Below are 20,267 nucleotides of genomic sequence, written 5' to 3'. Positions count from 1 at the left end.
GCTGATGAGTCCCCATAGTCAGAAAAAGTACATTCCATCCTTTAGACAATGCTGTTATTCACTGGGTCTGTGGCTCAACAATGAAAAGTTGTCATTCATAGAGGCTCAAGTGGTAACTTTCACAGGAGCTTTCATTAACTCAGTACTGCAAACAGACCATCAGGCAGAATTGTACGGCAAAGGGGAAAAGGCAAGGGCTTCAGAAAAATTGTTCCAGGGGCTGCCTGAAGAGCAGCTGCCAAAACTGTTTGGTGGGCAGCTATATCAGCTCACCACGTCACCACCCAAAGTTCCTCAATGCTCGGGCATCTAGTAGTTAAGACTTCTGAAAGGACTGATTCACACCCTCCTTCTTGTGCCTGGGCCAGGCTGTCTTTTTGGGGGAGTTGGTTCTCACCTAGATGAAATCTGTTTGTACCTCTAGCAGATTTACTCTACTATTTTGTCCTTGAAAACTACCAAAATGTGAAATTTGGAGGCTAATGGTAGGTGTCCAGTTTTGGAAATGTTGGCCATAGTATTTGTTTTTCTTTCTTTCTTTCTTTCTTTCTTTCTTTCTTTCTTTCTTTCTTTCTTTCTTTCTTTCTTTCTTTCTTTCTTTCTTTCTTTCTTTCTTTCTTTCTTTCTTTCTTTCTTTCTTTCTTTCTTTCTTAAAGAAGGAGCTACATCGATTAATCACATGGTTATGCCTGACCAGACCTTTGGAAATTGAAATTTCAATTTCAAAAATGCTAAGAAATGGTTTAAGCAAACTCTGGGCTGTTCATCTCTAGTGCTGAATCTTCTAAATGAATAGCTTCATTTATCCTGGTATTGTTGGTCATCTCTTCTGAATTCTCTAAGTTTCTTTTGCCAAAAACAAGATAAGCTAATTTGTTCTCATTTTTGAGAGACTCGGCCACTCTCTTAAAATGACTGAATTGCCTTTCAACGTGAAAGTTTAAAAAATGGAATGCTTATTTTGGCCAATGCGTTCAGAGGCCTTCTTCCCAAATTGAGGGCTACTAGGCCGGGAGCCAGGAGCCTCAGTACCAGCACAGCGCCAGCCTGGCAATCCCACTCAATAACCTTCAGAAAAGAGGGTACTACGGCTTCCAGCAGCAAAACATGCGGGCCCTATTTTACCTTTTCTGGGAAAATTCATTTCCCTCTGGAAAAAAAATGTGGGTCAAAGTAAAGAAACATAAAAATTGTTCTTTAATTGAAACTATTTAGACCACATACTTTCTAAGTTCAAAATATTTAATGACCCCTTTTTCAAGATTGTCAATCTCATGACTTTACTGGGGAGGGGGAGGGATGGCCTGCTAAACCCAGGGTTGTGAGTTCAATCCTTGAGGGGGCCACTTAGGGATCTAGGGCAAAATTGGTCCTGCTAGTGAAGGCAGGGGGCTGTACTCGATGACCTTTCGGAGTCCCTTCCAGCCCTATGAAATAGGTACATCTCCATATATTATATTACTGCTATCTTCAGTGAGAAATCAACTCCACACTCTCAAATTCACATGTACGTGTATGTAAGCACTCATTGGAGTGCAGAGTTTTGATGGAAAAGGTGACGTTCTGATTCTGTGTATGTAATGCAAAAGTTCAAATGCAAAATGAGCATCCTCCGCAGAAGTGTTTATTTTTCATAGTATCAGAGGGGTAGCCGTGTTAGTCTGAATCTGTAAAAAGCAACAGAGGGTCCTGTGGCACCTTTGAGACTAACAGAAGTACTTGCATCTGAAGAAGTGAGGTTCTTACCCACGAAAGCTTATGCTCCCAGTACTTCTGTTAGTCTCAAAGGTGCCACAGGACCCTCTGTTGCTTTTTCATAGGTCTTTTTTGCCTCCTTAGTTAAGGTGGGTGTATTACTTCCCAGAGACTTTTTTTTTTTACTCCAGAAAAGTAACTTTGTTTTCTTTAGACAAAATGTTGTGATCCTATTACTAATGGTTTAAAAATTATTTAAGATAAAACTGCATTAATTTGCAGTCATAATTGGAAGACCCAATTATTGCAACTTACTACAGTTTACTTAATTTTCAAATTAGAAAGAAGGTAAATGAAAAGCAAGGCTACTGCATCAGAGAATATTTCATAATGTACTAATGTTCTGTAATATTCTGTGCAAAAATAATGAGGTCTCAGAGGCTTCACTGCGACCTACTGATTATTTTTTATTGAGAGGTGGAGAGATGCCACAAAATGTTTTGAGCAGGTTATGAAATGTGTGGGTTAGGTAGGTCCTGTACTTTAGGATTTTTAATTTCCTGGAAATTCTGTAAATGTTTAAAAGGGATATGAGAGTAGTGAAAATGGCAGAGAGCTGTGAACACATGCTTTCTCATAATATGTAATATTTGAAAGATTCAGTTAAGCAAGCATAGTAACTCACCTGCTTTGTAAGGTTGAGAGGCATTTGACACCGTTGTATAGAAAATATAGTCAAGAAGCTGGGTATCATAAAACTGTTTAAAACCCCCTACTTAACAAGTGACTCCCCATAGTTAACTTACACCAGTGTGCATGAGTTAAAAGCGATTTTCATGTTTTGGTGTTTCTCTGCTTTTTATAGCTGTTGGATGAGCTGCCAATGATATACAGTTGTTGTGTGTTTGTCTACTGCCTGTAAGTACATTTTGTCAAATGTTTTTAATATTGGAAAGGTACTTTTATGTAATGACCAATACATGGAACCCAGTCTGCTCTCATTGAAACTGATGCTAAAACATCTATGCTAGACTCAATGCAGTCAGCAATTTTACTAACAGCAAAGAATCATGATCTAATGGGCAGATTAGGAGCCAGGAACTCTGACTTCTAGTCCTAGCATTGCTAACTTAGACCTGCTGTGTAACCAGGTGCAGGTTGCTTAACCTCTTTGTTTCCCTAGCTGTAAATGAGGCATAAAATTTTGGCTAAAATAAGACAATACTGTGATAAGCCTTGTAGAAATGTTAATAAACTAATCAAATTGCCTCCCTACTTAACAAGGATGTTGAATTAATGTTTGTAAAAACACTTTGCAAATGTAAAGCACTATATGCAGTTAAGAATTAAGCATTATTTGGCATGTAGACAACAAGAGTAATGAAACTTGCAAAAACAGCAGGGTTTATCATTCATTAGGGACAATGTGATATAACCTGTGCTCCAAATGGAAATTTCTAAATTCTGGTCAAACCTGCTTTCCACACCCTTTAAAAAAAAAAAATTCTTATGGAAACTAAATACTTTGTAGAAGAGTGTCCTAGAAAAACTAATATAATGTTTTGGCACAACATCCAAAGCAGTTCTCCTTGGTTCAGGGAGCTGTGTAGCATTTTGCAACTCCAACAAATGAGTCTAGTTATGCAATACTGTCTTTCCCACCTGCCACATCCAGTCTCTGAAGCAATATGGCGGGCTGTGCCTTGAAAATCCAGCTAATGAAACCGATCCACTTATTCCTGTTATGAACTGGTTGCAAGCAATGAGTTTTGTTTGACTACTTAAAAAACATAGGGACAGATCTTCAGCTGGTGTAAATTGGTGTAGCTTTATTGACGTCTGCCTGTGGCTTGTGGATTAAGTGGAATACTGTCGGGCCAAATCCTCAGATTAACATAAGAACGGCCATACTGGGTCAGACCAAAGGTCCATCGAGCCAGTATCCTGTCTTCCGACAGTGGCCAATGGCAGGTGCCCCAGAGGGAATGAACTTAACAGGTAATGATCAAGTGATCTCTCTCCTGTCATCCATCTCCACCCTCTGACAAACAGAGGCAAGGGACACCATTCCTTACCCATCCTGGCTAATAGCCATTAATGGACTTAACCTCCATTAATTTATCCAGTTCTCTTTTAAACCCTGTTATAGTCCTAGCCTTCACAACCTCCTCAGGCAAGGAGTTCCACAGGTTGACTGTGTGTGGTGTGAAGAAGAACTTCCTTTTATTTGTTTTAAACCTGCTGCCCATTAATTTCATTTGGTGGCCCCTAGTTCTTATATTATGGGAACAAGTAAATAACTTTTCCTTATTCACTTTCCCCACACCACTCATGATTTTATATACCTCTATCATATCCCCTGTAGTCTCCTCTTTTCCAAGCTGAAAAGTCCTAGCCTCTTTAATCTCTCCTCGTATGGGACCTGTTCCAAACCCCTAATAATTTTTAGTTGCCCTTCTCTGAACTTTTTCTAATGCCAGTATATCTTTTTTGCGATGAGGAGACCACATCTGTACTTAGTATTCAAGATGTGAGCGTACCATGGATTTATATAAGGGCAATAAGATATTCTCTATCCCTTTTTTAATGATTCCCAACATCCTGTTTGTTTTTTTGACTGCCACTGCACACTGCGTGGACATTTTCAGAGAACTATCCACGATGACTCCAAGATCTCTTTCCCGGTTAGTTATAGCTAAATTAGCCCCCATCATATTGTATGTATAGTTGGGGTTATTTTTTCCAATGTGCATTACTTTACATTTATCCACATTAAATTTCATTTGCCATTTTGTTGCCCAATCACTTAGTTTTGTGAAATCTTTTTGAAGTTCTTCACAGTCTGCTTTGGTCTTAACTATCTTGAGCAGTTTAGTATCATCTGCAAACTTTGCCACCTTACTGTTTACCCCTTTCTCCAGATCATTTATGAATAAGTTGAATAGGATTTGTCCTAGGACTGACCCTCGGGGAACACCACTAGTTATCCCTCTCCATTCTGAAAAGTTACCATTTATTTCTACCCTTTGTTCCCTGTCTTTTAACCAGTTCTCAATCCATGAAAGGATCTTCCCTCTTATCCCATGACAACTTAATTTACTTAAGAGCCTTTGGTGAGGGATCTTGCTAAAGGCTTTCTGGAAATCTAAGTACACTATGTCCACTGGATCCCCCTTGTCCAAAGTTTGTTGACCCCTTCAAAGAGCTCTAATAGATTAGTAGACATGATTTCCCTTTACAGAAACCATGTTGACTTTTGCCCAACAAGTTATGTTCTTCTGTGTGTCTGACAATTGTATGGGGTAAATTATCATAGCTACATGCACTGCAATTTACACCAGCTATGATGTAAAATTTTGGTCCATAATGTTTTCATTCTTAACATTGTTTCACTTTAATCTGAACCCATCTGAGAATCATAGAACCGTAGGGCTAGAAGGGACCGCAAGGGTCATCTATTGAGTCTAACCCCCTGCCAAGATGCAGGATTTGCTATGTCTAAACCAGTGGTTCTCAACCCGCAGCTCACGGGCCACTTGCAGACCAATCAGCACACAGCTGCAGTCAATGTGACATCCTCAGGGCCATGCAGCTAGTATATATATTGTGTGGATGAGGCCTACATAACACAGAGAGAGCTGCATATGCGGCCCACAATGATAAATAGGTTGAGAACCACTGGATCTAAACCATCAAAGACAGATGGCTATACAGCCTCCTTTTGAAAACCTCTAGTAAAGGAGCTTCCACAACCTCTCTATGTGGTCTATTCCATTGTCCTACTGTTCTTACAGTTAGGAAGTTTTTCCTGAGATTTAATCTAAATCTGCTACGCTGTATTTTGAACTCATTGTCTCTTGTCCAGACCTCTGTGGTAAGAGAGAACAACTTTTCTCCATCTTTTTTTATCCTGTCCTCGAGATTTCTTCTGCATTTATTTTGCCTGAATTGAATGTGATTCAGAGAAGAAAAAACAAAGTTCAAACACCAGTTCTTGGGTCATATTGGTTATTCCATATTTTTAAAAGTATAAAAGACCTAAGAGGAGCTTATGCACAGAATCTGCTTGAAATGGTGTACAGTGATTTGTATACTGCATGTAAATTCTTAAATATAAGTGCTTTACGTAATGTGCTTATATTTTGTGAAATTATGGAAGTTCAAAAAGAGAGATCTAGTTCATCTGCTAGCCAAAGTAGGATTGATCAATACAGAACATTCCCTAGCCCTTGTTTCAATCTAATTTAAAATCCCAAGTACTGGAATTTCCACCACGTCCCTTGGCAGGATGCTCCAGAGCTGTACGTCTTCCTGTCTTGAAGATTTTTTGCAGATAATAAGTATATATATTTTTCCTCCATTTCATCCATTACTATAAGGCCAAGTAATTCTTCTCCCTCTGTGGTGATTTGTAGACATATTAATCCTTCTTCATCGTTTAGCTAAGCTATACATTATTTAGGTCTTAATTTTTTTTTACACATCCATTCCTCCAGCCCCAGTCACGTTTGCTGTTCTCTGAGTTCTTTCCAGTTTATCAAACTCTTTTCTGATGATGTGGTTCTCAGAACTGTACCCAATAATCTAAGTGTGATTGCACCACAGCCATATAATTTACTGTTTTCTGATGCTATACAATTTTGGGCTACATGTTACTATGTGAAAGTTTTTCAGTATTTTTTTTTCTAGTAACCGCATCAAACTTATGTCTAATTTGCTGTCCATAAAAAAGTAAGCCTTTTTAGGCATTATTTCTTCCCAGGCTTTTTTTTTTTTTTTTTTCCATTGGGTTATCTTTTCCCTGCATGTATTGGCTTGTATTTTTCCCAAACTAGTTGTTCATACAGTAACATATAATTAAGAATAAATATCAGGCCAATATTTATTACAAGTGAAATATATTCCATCTGTAAAAGTGACAGGGCCTTGTGGGAAAGTCTAAATTTTCTCACAGGGCCCATGTGTTTCATGTCACTTTCTTCACAGGTTCCCTTTAATCTCCAACAAATGGTTCTTTTTAACATCATTACCTCTTGTAGGATTTATCATTTATATATGATAAAGTAAGACGTAACTTTCCTGTATGTTTTATTTCAGGTACGAATGTTTCAAGCACAAGAACAGTGTCAATTATCCTCTGCTTTTTGTATTAATAACTTTCAGTGTCATAGTCAGCATAGTAAGTAACTTTTTCTTATGCAGAACTTTCATATGTGCATTAGTCATTTTCCTAACACTTAAGGAATATTAAACTGGCAAAATTCCATCTCTTGTACTTTATTGCTTGCTGTTGAAACTGGGCGGGAAGGGGGAATCTGTTCAAAGCTGGGGAGACTAATTTAGTTATTGCATTGTGCAAAATGTAATTCTTCTATGGGAAACGTTAACGCCTTCTGTAAATAAAAATTGATCCAAAACACTTCATGTGGTAAAAGAAAAGTTCCTTCGTATAAGAGTATAGGGAGGTAATCCAGGTGCTAGGTCCTGGGAGTCAGAAAAATGGTCTGCTGTTCTGACTTTTCCATTGTCTTGTTCTGAGACCTTGGGCAGTTTCTTTACCTTCTTGAGCCTTCGCTTTTTCATCTGTAAAATGAGGAGGATAATGCTCAGTCATCTTTGTAAAATGCGTTGAGATCTACAGTTAGAAAGCAATATATGTGCTAAATAGAAGTCAAAACCAGCCACAACTAAAAGTTAGCTGTTTAAATTATCAAAATAAATGTGACACAGTTAAGGTTAATTTTGATTCTGTTCCTTGGTTCAATGTGCTCCCTGTATGTTTGGGGGATGCTTCCTAGGAACCTAAAACCAACGTGGATGGCATCTCTATATTTGGTGATGGGAGATAAAGCCAAGTAATCCTACCGACCCTTATCCTAATGTATTGCAGATTTTGCATCTTTATATGCGTTGACTGTTCTTCTGAGCCTTTTTGATATGGCATATTGTGGAGCAGATCAGATTGAGACTGAAATGAAAAAATAATTCTTTTCATAAATATAATGCCCACTTTTTTCCAAAACAGGATTTGAACTCACTACCTTAGCAGTAGGCGTCTACAGTGACTTTTTGTTAGCATCTGTGGGAATTTAGAGGCATCATTTAACAGACACGGATTGATAATTTCAAGAAAAAATTAATTGCCTATGAGGACTATAGTTCAGTCTGTTTCAGTACCTATCAAGGATTATATTCAAAATTTTAATGCATTTTTAACTTACTGTATGTGTGTTGCAGTTTGAATAAATTAAGCGACATTCACATCTAAAACTATCTGTTTAGGGTAGCTATTACTACCCTATTTTTTTAAATAGTGACATAAATCTGGAGGGACTCAAAGAATATTGGTGCTTGCTATTGTCAGGGGAAAGAACTCCGATGCCTAATCAAGTTTAGTACTGTGTAGGTGGATAGTTGTGTTTTTATGCTAACATGGCTTAAGTCTTTATGATTTTCAGTATGCAAAACAAAGTATGTGTAACACTTTTTCTTTGATGCTTTGCAGATTTACCTAAATTTGAAAGAGCCTGTATTTCATCAGGTAAATCTTACTCCTTTGCAATTAATTCTTTAGCATAAAGACAGTCTTGTTAAATAATGTATGCAGTGTTGCTGTAGCCCTGTTGGTGTCATATTTGAGACTCTTGTGTTGTACATCACAGTTTGCAAAAAGAATAATTGTGCCTTTCACATTTTTTACTGGCATACTGCAGTCCTGTCATTTGGTGACCTGGAAAAAATATTGGAGAACTATCTCAAAACTTAATGATTGTATTTCATTGTCAAGGAGTGATGGGGTGAATTCAGTATTTGAGTGAATATTTTACCTGGATATTCAATGGCTACCGTATATAAATAACCAGGGCTACTGTGGGGTGGGGTGCATGAGAGCGAGGGACACCTGTCTGCTCTTCTCTCTTTTTTGGTTTGCTGGGAGGCCATGTGACCCAACTCTCCAGCCCTAGTTGCTCCTTAATAGCAATATAGCCAGTTTGTTTTTTCTGCTGGCTCCTCCTATTTCCTGTCAGAAGATAGGGATGAAAACTGGCTGCTATATAAAGGCTGCTGTGTGTGAGAGAGACACATTGAGTCTTTTCTCTTCAGAGGCAGCAGATGTATGGAAAGGTACTCAGTACCCTAACTCTTTGGAACTCTGTGGCTTTCCTGGTATTTATGCCTCTGAGTTCACAAAAACAACGAGGAGTCCTTGTGGCACCTTAGAGGCTAACACATTTCTTTGGGCATAAGCTTTCATGGTCTAGAACCCACTTCATCAGATGCATGGAGTGGAGCATACAGGAGCAGGTATCAATACATGAAAAGATGGGAGTTGCCTTACGAAGTGTGAGGTCAGTCTAATGAGACAATTCAACTAACAATAGGATACCAAGGGAGGAAAAATAACTTTTGTAGTGGTGATGAGAGTGGCCCATTTCAAACAGTTGACAAGAAGGTGTGAGTAACAGTTGGGGGGAAATCCTCCTTGTTTTTGCAGTTACAGACTAACATGGCTACCACTCTGAAATCTGAGTTCACAGTGATTTGACTCTGGGGCTTCAGAAGCACAGGTCATTCTGGCATGAAAATACCAGGAAAGCTGCAGAGAGCAGATGAGTTAAGGACCTTCATCAGCAGGGCTACTAGGTCTGTTATGAGAGATGGAGTACTGAGCAGCAGTTCTCTCCCTCTGTCTCCCTCAGTGGATGTGTCATCTTCCCTTTATCTATACCCACCTATATTTGATTGAAGACTCAATGTTTTTCTGGTTTTAAAAAAAACCTCAGGATGGTGTCTAGGAACAAGCCTGCATCTTCTAGAGAAATGTGACAGGCTGCATTTTCAGGCCCCTGTGGTCACTTGCATGCCTAGAGATTGGTCTGTGTATTGATAGGGAGAGGGTCGGCACTACCAATATGGAGTGTTGCCTTTTTTTGTGCTAGTATTTACAACTGCAAAAGGTTAGCAGTCATGATTATGTATCTACACAGAATGGGAGTGGATATTTCCCCACATGGATGACTGACAAGATAATATCTGGACACTTAATGTGTTTTGTGGGTGCTCAGCTCCTTGGACGACTGAACCTTGAAACCTTAATTTTTTCAGATGGCATGGCATAGAATATACCACCATCACTGGCACAGCCGGCCCAATAAGAAATAGTATATGTATTTCTGCTGGTATATTAATAAAAGGCCTGATAATCATGATGCTATCTCCATGCTCGCGTAACAAAAGGAACATATGCATTATTGTGGTGATCAGGGTGAAAATAGAGATTTAAAGGAAATTCTTCTTTTGATCCACTCACCACTCTGGTTTTGAATCTATTAATTTTAAATAATTTTGGATGTAACAACAGGAGAAATTAAGTTTTACTGATGCTCATTGTTTTAAGTCAAATGCCCACTGAGCAGTATTACACACTGCTGTGAAAGTATTACAGCTTGACTGCAGCCAGCTTGGTATGCTTGTAACGTCTGAGTTGCTAAATATGATGCAAATTACGGGGTCGCTTTCCTATAGCAGTAGGAAGAATTCTAGGAAACTTTAATTCCTTGCCCCTTGGCTTTAATGTTTATATCTGGTTTCAGTGAAGTTGAGAATATAGCCTTCATGCCCTCAATCATCATTTCACCATGAAATTGTGAAGGGTCACAGTGAAAATATGTAGCTCCTTAAAAATATTGTTTTTCTGCTATGACAGCTCTTTCCAAATTGTTAATTATTAGGGAAATGAACAAATTCCAAATGTTCAAGTACTGCATTCATTTTTGCATGGAATTTACCCAAATGCACTATAAATCGGGAAGGGGTATTTTTCTGATTGTGTAATAATTGCAGTTTAACCTTCAGGCCTAAGTCTATACTCACTCTTAAATAGCCAAACAATATTTTTTTTCCGTAGGGAACTTGATTCCTGGTATTGCATATCTCATCCAGTCCCTATACATTGGTCAGCTTTACAAAGGAAGTGGCAAATAGGTGTGTTCACGTAGAGAGTAATGTGCTTTTCGTATCGTCTCAATCTCCTAGTCCACAAAGATGTAGCAACAGAAGGGTCCTGCATTGTTTCAGTACCCGTGATCCAGGCCTCATCTTTCAGTCCGCTGCTTACTTTCTTTACCGTTCTTCTGTCTTCTTCCTGGCTAATGCCCCTAAATGGCTTACAATTAGAGGGGCTTCTAATTGTTCGTGTATGGCATAGTAAGAAAACAGGTAAAAGTACAGCGGGTCTCTCCTCCATGCTGACAGTTGGTATCAAGGAGCTTTAGAAATCCCAGTGCTGCAACGGTAAGAGCAATCTGTCCATCCTTTGGCCAACTGAAGGCTCCACTTAATTTTCTTAACTGAATAAATGAGAGGTGACCTCATCTCTAATACAAAGGTGTGGCCTTGAGAGGCTACATCTCCCAATGCATCATGTACCATCTTGATCCACTCACTTGATGGGCAGCTGGGGCTTTCAGCTTCAGTGAGCCACACTTAATTCAAGTAGAGGGCCAGATTCACTGACTATACTTTGGCCCCGGCTGTAGTAGGAATAGGGGGTCGGTTTTAAATTGTGGTAGCAGGATTGCATTCAGAAACTCTCTCGTTGTGCCCTGACACTACCAGTGCTTATTAGATCTGACTTTTATAAGTATCAATATTCACCAGACTTTAAAAGCAAAAGTAAAACCCTTCCTGTGGAGTGATGGGTCTTGTGTCTGAGGATGATGGTGTTTGGAGTATGTCAGGAAGAACTATTTGAGAAAGTGGGAAACTGGAACAATAAACATGTATTCATCTTATTACTAACACGCTATTTTAAATTCTTGTTCTTTTTTTCAAGATGAGTCAACGATGGATGTCTTTCCATTCACAGCAATAGTTAATTTTTATCCCTGCATTATTATGAGTATCTTCTATCCAAGCCATTAAGCCACTAATTTTGAGGGGTCAAGTCAGTGGCTCTAAGGAAAAGTGCTTTCCTTCAGTTTTTGCTTCTTCATTCTGTCAGTAGCTGCTACAAAGAGTAACCTTTTTAGCCAGTATTTTACCAGGCCTGTGGGCTGGCCTTAAGCCAGGTGTTTCGCTAGACAGAGTAAAAGCCTTTCATACTTGTACAAAGAGCCAGTGTAAGTCTATTACATGATAAAAGCTTGACGTTGGCTACTATTTTAACCAGTGTGACAGAAATCTGTCTGTATAGCAGAAATGTCTATCCATGCAGAAATAGAGGAATGTTTAGAGATGGAAATTGTAAGTAAGAAGAATGCAATAAGGAAAATGATCAAAACTATCCTTTGGTAGTCCTTTAGCCTGCTGTCTCTTTTAGTGAGTTTTCTAACATTTTAAAACAAGTCTCTTGATTTGGGTGTCAAAGGGAAACAGATCATCTTAAATTTGTCCTTTTTGGAAATCAGGGTTAAGACGAGATAGAAGTGTTCATTAATGCATTGGAAATACTAAAAGGACCTCAAACTATACACAGTACGGAGAGGCACAAAGATGGAGGACTCAATCTCTGGTTACAGCAAGGTGTGAACTCCCTTTGGACATTTAAACACAGGCAGTATGTGCATATGTATAAAGCTTTTCCTGGCTCAGTATTAACAAATGATAACTATGTCAAGTCTAGCAGGGTTGTTTCTGGGTCACATATCTCCCCAATAAAGGTAATAAGACATTACTTAACTTTTCGGTTAATGCATAAACTGGATTGGAATTATGCTTGCAAATCCCTTTGTTTAGTTCGGCACTTCAGTGGTGAATAAAAAGTATTAACTGTTTCAGCAACAACTTTAATTGGCTCTTTCTCTGAACACAAATGGGGCCGGTCCACTGTGGACTTTTCACATAGTCTGGATTGGAGCTTCACTTTAAGTACCATAAAGACTCAGGTCAGAATTGATTGTTCTGTTACATATGGACAGTTAAGGTTAAGTTTCTGTCATGGGTATTTTTAGTAAAAGTCAGGGACATGTCATGGGCAATAAACAGAAATTCACAGAAGCCTGCGACTTGTCTGTGACTTATACTAAAAATACGTGGAGGTGTGGGGTGGACAAACAGCAGCCACTCCAGCCCCAGGGACTCGCCCAACCCCAGCCACTGCTCCGGCAGCCAAGGACTGCTGCTTCGCTAGGACTTGGGCTGGCCACCGGTCAGCTGTTCGGCAGGCTCAGGGACTGACCCTTGCTCCAGCCCTGCCCTAAAAGAGGTCCCAGAAAGTCACAGAATCCGTGACTTCCATGACAGAATCATAGCCTTATCAATAGTAAAATGTAGACATTCTTGTGTACTGCCAGTCACCATAACCTCTGCTCTTTAATGCTAAAGGTTGATTTGAGACTAATATACACCTCTACCCCGATACAACGCGACCCGATATAACATGAATTCGGATATAACGCGGTAAAGCAATGCTCCGGGGGGGCGGGGCTGCGCATTCCAGCGGATCAAAGCAAGTTCGATACAACGCTGTTTCACCTATAACGCGGTAAGATTTTTTTGGCTCCCGAGGACAGCGTTATATCGGGGTAGAGGTGTACAATCCTTCAATAGCTGCCTTTAAATTTTTGTGAAGAGATTTTCCCTGGCTGCTACAGTTACAGTATTGTTTTGCCAATAACCAGACCAGTTTATTGTTTATTTGTATTATCATGGTGACTACAGGCCCCAGTTATTCCATTGCCAGAGACAGCTGCTGGCCTGAAGGCTAAATAAACAAAACGAAGGGTGGGGAAAGGGGTAGAACATACAAGCAGTGTCAGTAAAATGTTGGTTTGCAAATGCCATACTAGTTCCTCAATTTTGTTGTGGTCTTGGTTTTTTAATACAATTCTTGAAGGAGTTCTGTTTATTAAATATTTATATTTAATATAGAACAAGAATGAGAGAAGGGAAGATAGGAAGGAATTAGCTAAAAGAAAAAACAAAGGAAGGTCGGGGAATGGGGAAGGAAAAAGAGAGAGGGATATGGAGGATATCACAATTTAGTGCAGGTGCACCTGTATTCTCCCCTCTGCGGTCCCTCCAGGGCAAACACTCCTGGCTTCTCCTCTACCTCTGTTGAATGACGGAGTTGTCTTAAAATGGCTGAATGGCAAATGGAAGTAAGAGAAGAAAAGAGGAAGATTAGAAGTGTGCTGCAAAACAAAAAAGGGTTTGCATACGGAAACTTTTCAAAAATTAATACCCAAGTTGTGTAATTTGAAATATTACTTTGCTGCTGCCTAGCTTCATGCTATGGTTTATTGGCCAAGGATTTAATGTCCATCTCATTGATTTGTTGATGTACCAGGAGAATACTGTGTAAACGGAAGGTAGTATGGACCAGTGTGTGTGGCACTGAATTGAAACTCAGGTCTTAATCCGACTTTGCCACTAGACTGCTGCATAATTGGGGACAAGTCACTTCACCTCTGTCTCCATTTTCCCATGTGTAAAATAAGGAAAATATTTACCTCCTGTGTAAAGTGCTTTGAGGTCTATGGGTGAAAAGTGCCAGATACTATCATTTCTGCTAATGTGTTCTCATTTGAGCTGTTGACCTTATAACCTATACTGTTAGAGGAGTCCATTTGGGGCTTATCATAGAGTCAGAGAAGATTAGGGTTGGAAGAGAGCTCAGGAGATTACCAACCCCCTGCTGCATGTGGGAAAGGATGTGGGCAGCCATAAATTATTTCCTATTCATTTCTTTTCCTAAATTGCTCCCTTTCACACTGGGGTGGTGTCTTGGGGTACAATCCTTCCTGAGCCATATTCTCAGCTGGTATAAATTAGTGACGTTGTGCTGATATACACCAGCTAAGGATTTAGCACCCCTTCTTTTTTGTCTCATTTTGCCACTTAATTTAATTCAGACTGCTCTTCCTTTTGGAAGGCAGGAAACATTAATCAATGTCCCATCTCTGCCTTATGAGATTGTTACCTAACCCCACGGCCACCTCTCTTCTCATGCAGTCTCATGGTTGCTCCCCTCTGTATCATCTGCCCAGCTTTTTGTAATATACCTCACTGGGAATAAATGCATTTGCTTGTTCCCTATTGACCAAAATTTAGAATGCCAGCAGAGGGGTTTCAGTTCCAGTAACTCTTTATCCTACGTGCACTCTCTTTTTGAGGATGCCAGGTGCTTGTTCTCTGACTAAATGAAGCTTCCCCAAAACAGCAGCAGGTTTCTCAGTAAAACAAGATTTATTAAAAGTAGAGAGAGAGAGACCGTTTAATAAAAGAGGTGCTTTGCATAGGCTATTCTAAGTAAGGTGTTCTCAGCTGAAGTTGCAAAAGTCAACTTGTCCCAAAGAGCAGTCTGTGGTGCTGACACCAGTGTCAAGAGTTCCATCCTCATGTTGTCCCAATGTTTATACAACTCTGCCTGTGGATTCATTGCTGTATGCGGAGAGGTTAACTTACTCCCAGTGCCGTGTGTTAACTGCAAGACCATCTTATTCCTCATGAGAATCCACCTCACCTAAAAGTGTGTAGAGATGAATTCACTTTTTTTTCCCCCCCAACTTAGCCCCTGTGGCAACTCCTAAAATCCTTTTGTTCAGCCACTTCTGCAGCCTGTCCCATACGTTTCTAGAATTTCCCGCCCTCTATAAACCTCACAGTTGGCTTAGTTACACTACAGCTTTCCATGCCATGGTGTGGCCAAGCTCTTTGTAAAATAAATTATCTTCTGGTGGAGACTGATATTGGGGATAATCGTATCAGCTAATGGGCAAGTTGTATTGTATCTTAGAGCCCCCACTAATACCTTTATAATTGCTGACCAGTTTCACTAGGTCCTCTCAGATAAACAGGCATATCATGATTGAGTTCTTCTACTCATAGAACACTACCTCATCCCTGTTTAGACAGGGCCTCAGTGCTGAACATATGCCATGGTTCACTTAGAATGCTCCCTTGGGCTTTGCTGAATGGTAGACATAGTGAAGTCTATTCAGATTTCTGCTTTCAGTAATGCTGCACGGTATCATTAGTCGCAAACGCTGTCTGTGAAGGAGTTGCTAATTTAGACACTGTCCAAGGCCACTGTCATTTGTGCAGGCCTGGATTAAAGAGCACAGAGAAGGGAAGACATGGTGATGTACTCCCTAATCAAAACTCAACTGCAGGGTGCTGACTACCCTTCGAGCTGTGAACTGCACTTTTCCTCGTCTTCACCATAGTGACTAGGATAAAGAGTAACAGGAGTACTTGTGGCACCTTAGAGACTAACAAATTTATTAGAGCATAAGCTTTCGTGGACTACAGCCCAGCTTATGCTCTAATAAATTTGTTAGTCTCTAAGGTGCCACAAGTACTCCTGTTCTTCTTTTTGCGGATACAGACTAACACGGCTGCTACTCTGAAACCTAGGATAAAGAGTGCTGCCTAGTGCTTGCTTTCTAATTCAATTCCTGACGTGTCTCTGAAATCTGGTTTTTCCTATTTCCAGAAAAAGAGCTAAACCTCTCCAATAGTTGGGCCTGGATATAATCACGCTTCTATTCTGGGAGGCATTTTGTACTGTTGCTTTGTTTTTGTTTTTCTTTTGTTTGGAAACTTAAAGGGGAAAAACTATTCTCTATACTGAGGAATAGACAAAATGATGGTTTGAAAAAGTCAGTAAAGATACTATAGGTGATAAACCAACAAACGTTTAGTTTTCTTTTGCGTTAGGATGGTATACAAACACAATAATACCTGCCTGTGACACACTAACGTTGAATTTTATCTCCGCTTTCCTGCAGATTGTGTATGGAGCACTGGTTTCTATTATTGTACTTCGGTCTGTATATATTGTATTGTGGTAAGTGACTGTTTATTTAGCTCAGCATTACAAGTAGATATGTTCTAACTAGGTGTTTGCATCTAAGGGTACGTCTTCGTACGGCGGGTAGTAATATTTCTATCGGGGATTGATTTATTGCGTCTCGTCTAGACATGATAAATCGATCCCCGAACACGCTTCCCGTCGACTCTGGAAAGCCACCAGAGCGAGAGGCGGAAGCGGAGTCGACGGGGGAGCCGCGGCCGTCGATCCCGCGCCGTGAGGACCCGAGGTAAATCGATCTAAGATACGTCGACTTCAGCTACGCTATTCTCATAGCTGAAGTTGCGTATCTTAGATCGATTCCCTCCCCCTGTGTAGACCAGCCCTTAGAGGTGTGCATTTTAAAACCAACTTAACATGAGAAACTGGCATTGCTGACCACTTCTCTAAATGAGTGAGAGATGCAAGGTCATATGCTCTCTGTCTTGTGGTAATGGAGGAGTGATTCATGTCTTTCAGTAAAGATATCTGATTGAAGTTAGGCTTTGTCTACACTGGCAATTGAACAACAACTTTTGTCATTCAGAGGTGTTAAAAACATACACACGCACCCCAAAAGTTTTGCCAACGAAAAGCGCCTCTCCTGCCGACAAAACTACTGCCACTCATTGGGGGTGTAAGTTTTTTGTCAGCAGGAGAGCGCTCTCCCGCCGACAAACAGAGGCTACACTGCACGCACAGCTGTAGTGGCACAGCCGTGTCGCTAAAAGGTGCATAGTGTAGATTAACCCTTAGTGTGTACCTTCAGGCAAGCCTAGACCACACACAGTCCTGATCGATGTCTGGACCGGTCGTTTGTAGATTCCTTCAGGCCCAGGAACTCTATCTTCCTTTGTTTTGTAAAGTACTGCAAATACTGCCAATGCGCAAACAATAAGTCTAGTAGCTGGCTGAAGTTGGGGGTCAGTCACGGGGTTAAGCACTTCAGTTAATGTTTTCCCTGCAGCCCAGTACTTAAAATTAGCATGTAAAGTACTTGGATGCTAAAAGGTAAAAGTTTTGTTGAAGTTACTGTTTTGAATGGGTAAAGTATGATATATGTGAAGTTCGGAATTTAATTTTTTTTCACCAAAAATTAAAAGGAATGGTATCAAAAGTGCTGGAAGAACTGAGAGCCAGAGAAAAGTGTCTCTTGGCAAAACTGAAGAAATAGGAAGAGCAGCCAGTGTGAATAAATATGTTAAATTAAGTTTCTAGGTTCACTTTGTGCGCTCTCCTCTCTTTTATGTGTCTCCTGCTTGAGTGATCTTTTCTCTCAGGGGTTCAGATACTTCTTAGCTCTGAGCAATATATATCCATCTTGAGTTTTTCTAACATAAAAAGTGTTTTCAGCTTAGGTTTACTATCTTTCCAGCCCTGTAAATCCCAACAACTCTGCCTATCTTTCCAATATCTTATCTCGTATATTCTGCTGTCACCCCAGTTAAAATGTGTAAAACCAAACCTTTCCTTCACTTACCCCACCTTCCTCTCTTACCCAATACTTGACAGCATTCAATCACTCTCTCCTTCTCTCCTATCCAGACCCTCACCATATCCTGTAGTTACTTCTTCCACATTCCCAAAATTCATCCCTTCTTGAACTCTGCTGTCTTGAGGCAGTCTAGTGCCTAACTGCAAAAATATCCTTCCTTTACCTACTTCCCCCCCCACATATCTTCTCTTCCTCAAATCCATCCAAACCCAGCCCCTAAGATCTTTGTCTTCTGTGACTCAAATTGGGCCCCCCTTCCTTAGACTCCTGCTTTGGCGTCTTACTTCCAGAACTCTTCAGAACTATGCTTCTACCTGTGTCTCCTCACCATTCACCTCTCATTCCCCGCACCCCTCCTAGTCTGATTGCCTGGGGGTCTCTTTCACCCAGTCCCACGTTGTCCCTTCATTTATGCTGCCCTGTGCTCGTGGACCAGACTCTCAGTTAATAATGCACGTAAACCCTCTTCTCTTTCCTCCTCCATGAAACACATAACCTCACCAATTTAATGAGCCATTCCAGCTGTAATTAACAGTATATCACGTATGCCTTTCTCTGCTCGTGCATATGTTCAGCTAACTCGTGCCCTTAGGAAGTAAGCTCTTTGGGTAAGGACGTTTTGGTGCTTTGGCTAAGCTTGCCTATTATATTTATGGGACTGAATAAATGCTCGTTAGAAATCAATCTGCTGGTGACGTGAATGGGTTTTGTGTTTACCCCTCAGTAACGCAGGCAGTGCGTGGCTGATGTGTTTGTCTTGAGGAAAAAATATCTACAAGCTCATAAACCACACGCCTAATGCCAATCACTAAACTCCATAACTCCAAAATGTACATTAACAGGGAACACTACTGTCAACGAATTTTATTTACATTTAAAATGCCCTGTCCATTTGTCTTGATACAGGATATGTTCTGATCGGTGATATTGCTGTTTCTACAGATGTTAAATCAGTGACAAAAATAATGCAAAAGACAATAAGCAACTCAGGAATGCATCTTAAGCCAAAATCTGAACTGTGTATTCATGGTGATTAAAAATAACATGAACTGTGTTTCATGGTAGCTTCTTGGGGTTGGAATTGGATATTTATGAGGACTTGTCCTAGTGCTGTCAAAGGAACAAACTTCACCTAAGAAGTTAATGATTCTCTGGCCTACATGAATGCAAACAGGAAGATTGGGTTTATGAACGATGTGCTGCCTTGCATCTGTGGTTCTTCAGCACATTTGTCTTGTATCCTAAATAGGATTTTTTTCCTAATGGCTCTTGTTGGTAAAACACAATCTGAAATGACTTTTTCTAAAACTGCCTGCTGAGCTAGTGATTGGCTTTGGTATGCCGCTTTATCAAAAGGCTGAAATAATTTTTGCTTTGAATGTAAAAGGGACACAAGCTACTTAAAAAAACCAACAACCCACAACATTTCTGTCTGAAACACTCTTACCTATCACTGTTAGTAGTAGTACCAAAGAAGAACTGAAAGAGATTCGAGAGGGGGGGAAATTCTTTCGGTTTAGTCCGTGCATTGGAATAGCCAGTTTAATTGTTTCCTCTCTTGTTTGTGTTGGGGTTTTTTCACACCTAGCTGTCGGGGTAAGAAACGTCTAGGGGAAAAATATGAGTGATCGCCCCAAAATAGCAAGGGACTTGGGATATGTTTTACCTGACAGTACTGTACCTTTAATTCACTTTTGAAAACGTGATTAGATTTCAAGTTGGTGTCCTGTTAAAGGAATTTTAAACTTTTTTCCACCAGGCATTTAACTTGTAAATAGTGTAATTTATGTATGTTACTTTAAATGCAGTTTGTATCCTAAAAACTAAATTTCACTTTGCTTCTCTCCTCCCCCTAGGGTATACCCATGGCTTAGGGGTCTGGGCTATACGTCCTTAAGTGTATTTTTAATGGGATTTTTTTTTTGGAATGTAGACAACATTTTCTGTGATAAATTGAGGTAAGCATTTGCAACTTGTCTGCATATCTTTTAATCTCTGAGTTCCATGGCTTTATTTGTTTTCTGCAGAATAATTCTGAGTCCATCTCCTGATATGTGAAGTATAAGCCCCACAGAATATTTACAAGTGTTTTATCCAGTCTGCTCTTGATTAACTCTCGCCACACAGTAGACCTCTAACAGCTCCTCAAATTCTAAGCATTGTTAGCGTGAAAAAGATGTAGAAATTCTGGAATTGGAATTTAACTGGTAATTTCGTTGGCAGCCCTCGAGGCAGAATAGTAAATATCTTGCTTATCTACAGCTACTTTGAAACTAGTTCTTG

The 20,267-nt window shown here is 40.0% G+C and overlaps 1 protein-coding gene across 3 annotated transcripts in view; it reads left to right on the top strand.

The window, feature by feature from the left end:
* ACER3 (alkaline ceramidase 3) overlaps positions 1-20,267 on the top strand; it is a 71,283-nt gene that overhangs the window by 37,059 nt on the left and 13,957 nt on the right. For all 3 annotated transcript variants that reach the window (XM_065581747.1, XM_005290545.5, XM_065581748.1), the window contains 5 exons: positions 2,561-2,613; positions 6,793-6,874; positions 8,201-8,236; positions 16,428-16,486; positions 19,841-19,942. In XM_065581747.1, coding sequence (XP_065437819.1) covers positions 2,561-2,613; positions 6,793-6,874; positions 8,201-8,236; positions 16,428-16,486; positions 19,841-19,942 — 332 coding nt within the window. The remainder of the gene's footprint in view (positions 1-2,560; positions 2,614-6,792; positions 6,875-8,200; positions 8,237-16,427; positions 16,487-19,840; positions 19,943-20,267) is intronic.

Source organism: Chrysemys picta, chromosome 1, assembly GCF_011386835.1.
Source record: "Chrysemys picta bellii isolate R12L10 chromosome 1, ASM1138683v2, whole genome shotgun sequence".
In the NCBI taxonomy this organism is placed as follows: Eukaryota; Metazoa; Chordata; order Testudines; family Emydidae; genus Chrysemys; species Chrysemys picta.
Note: the sequence above shows the minus strand (reverse complement) of the source record. Positions and strands in the feature narration are given on the sequence as shown.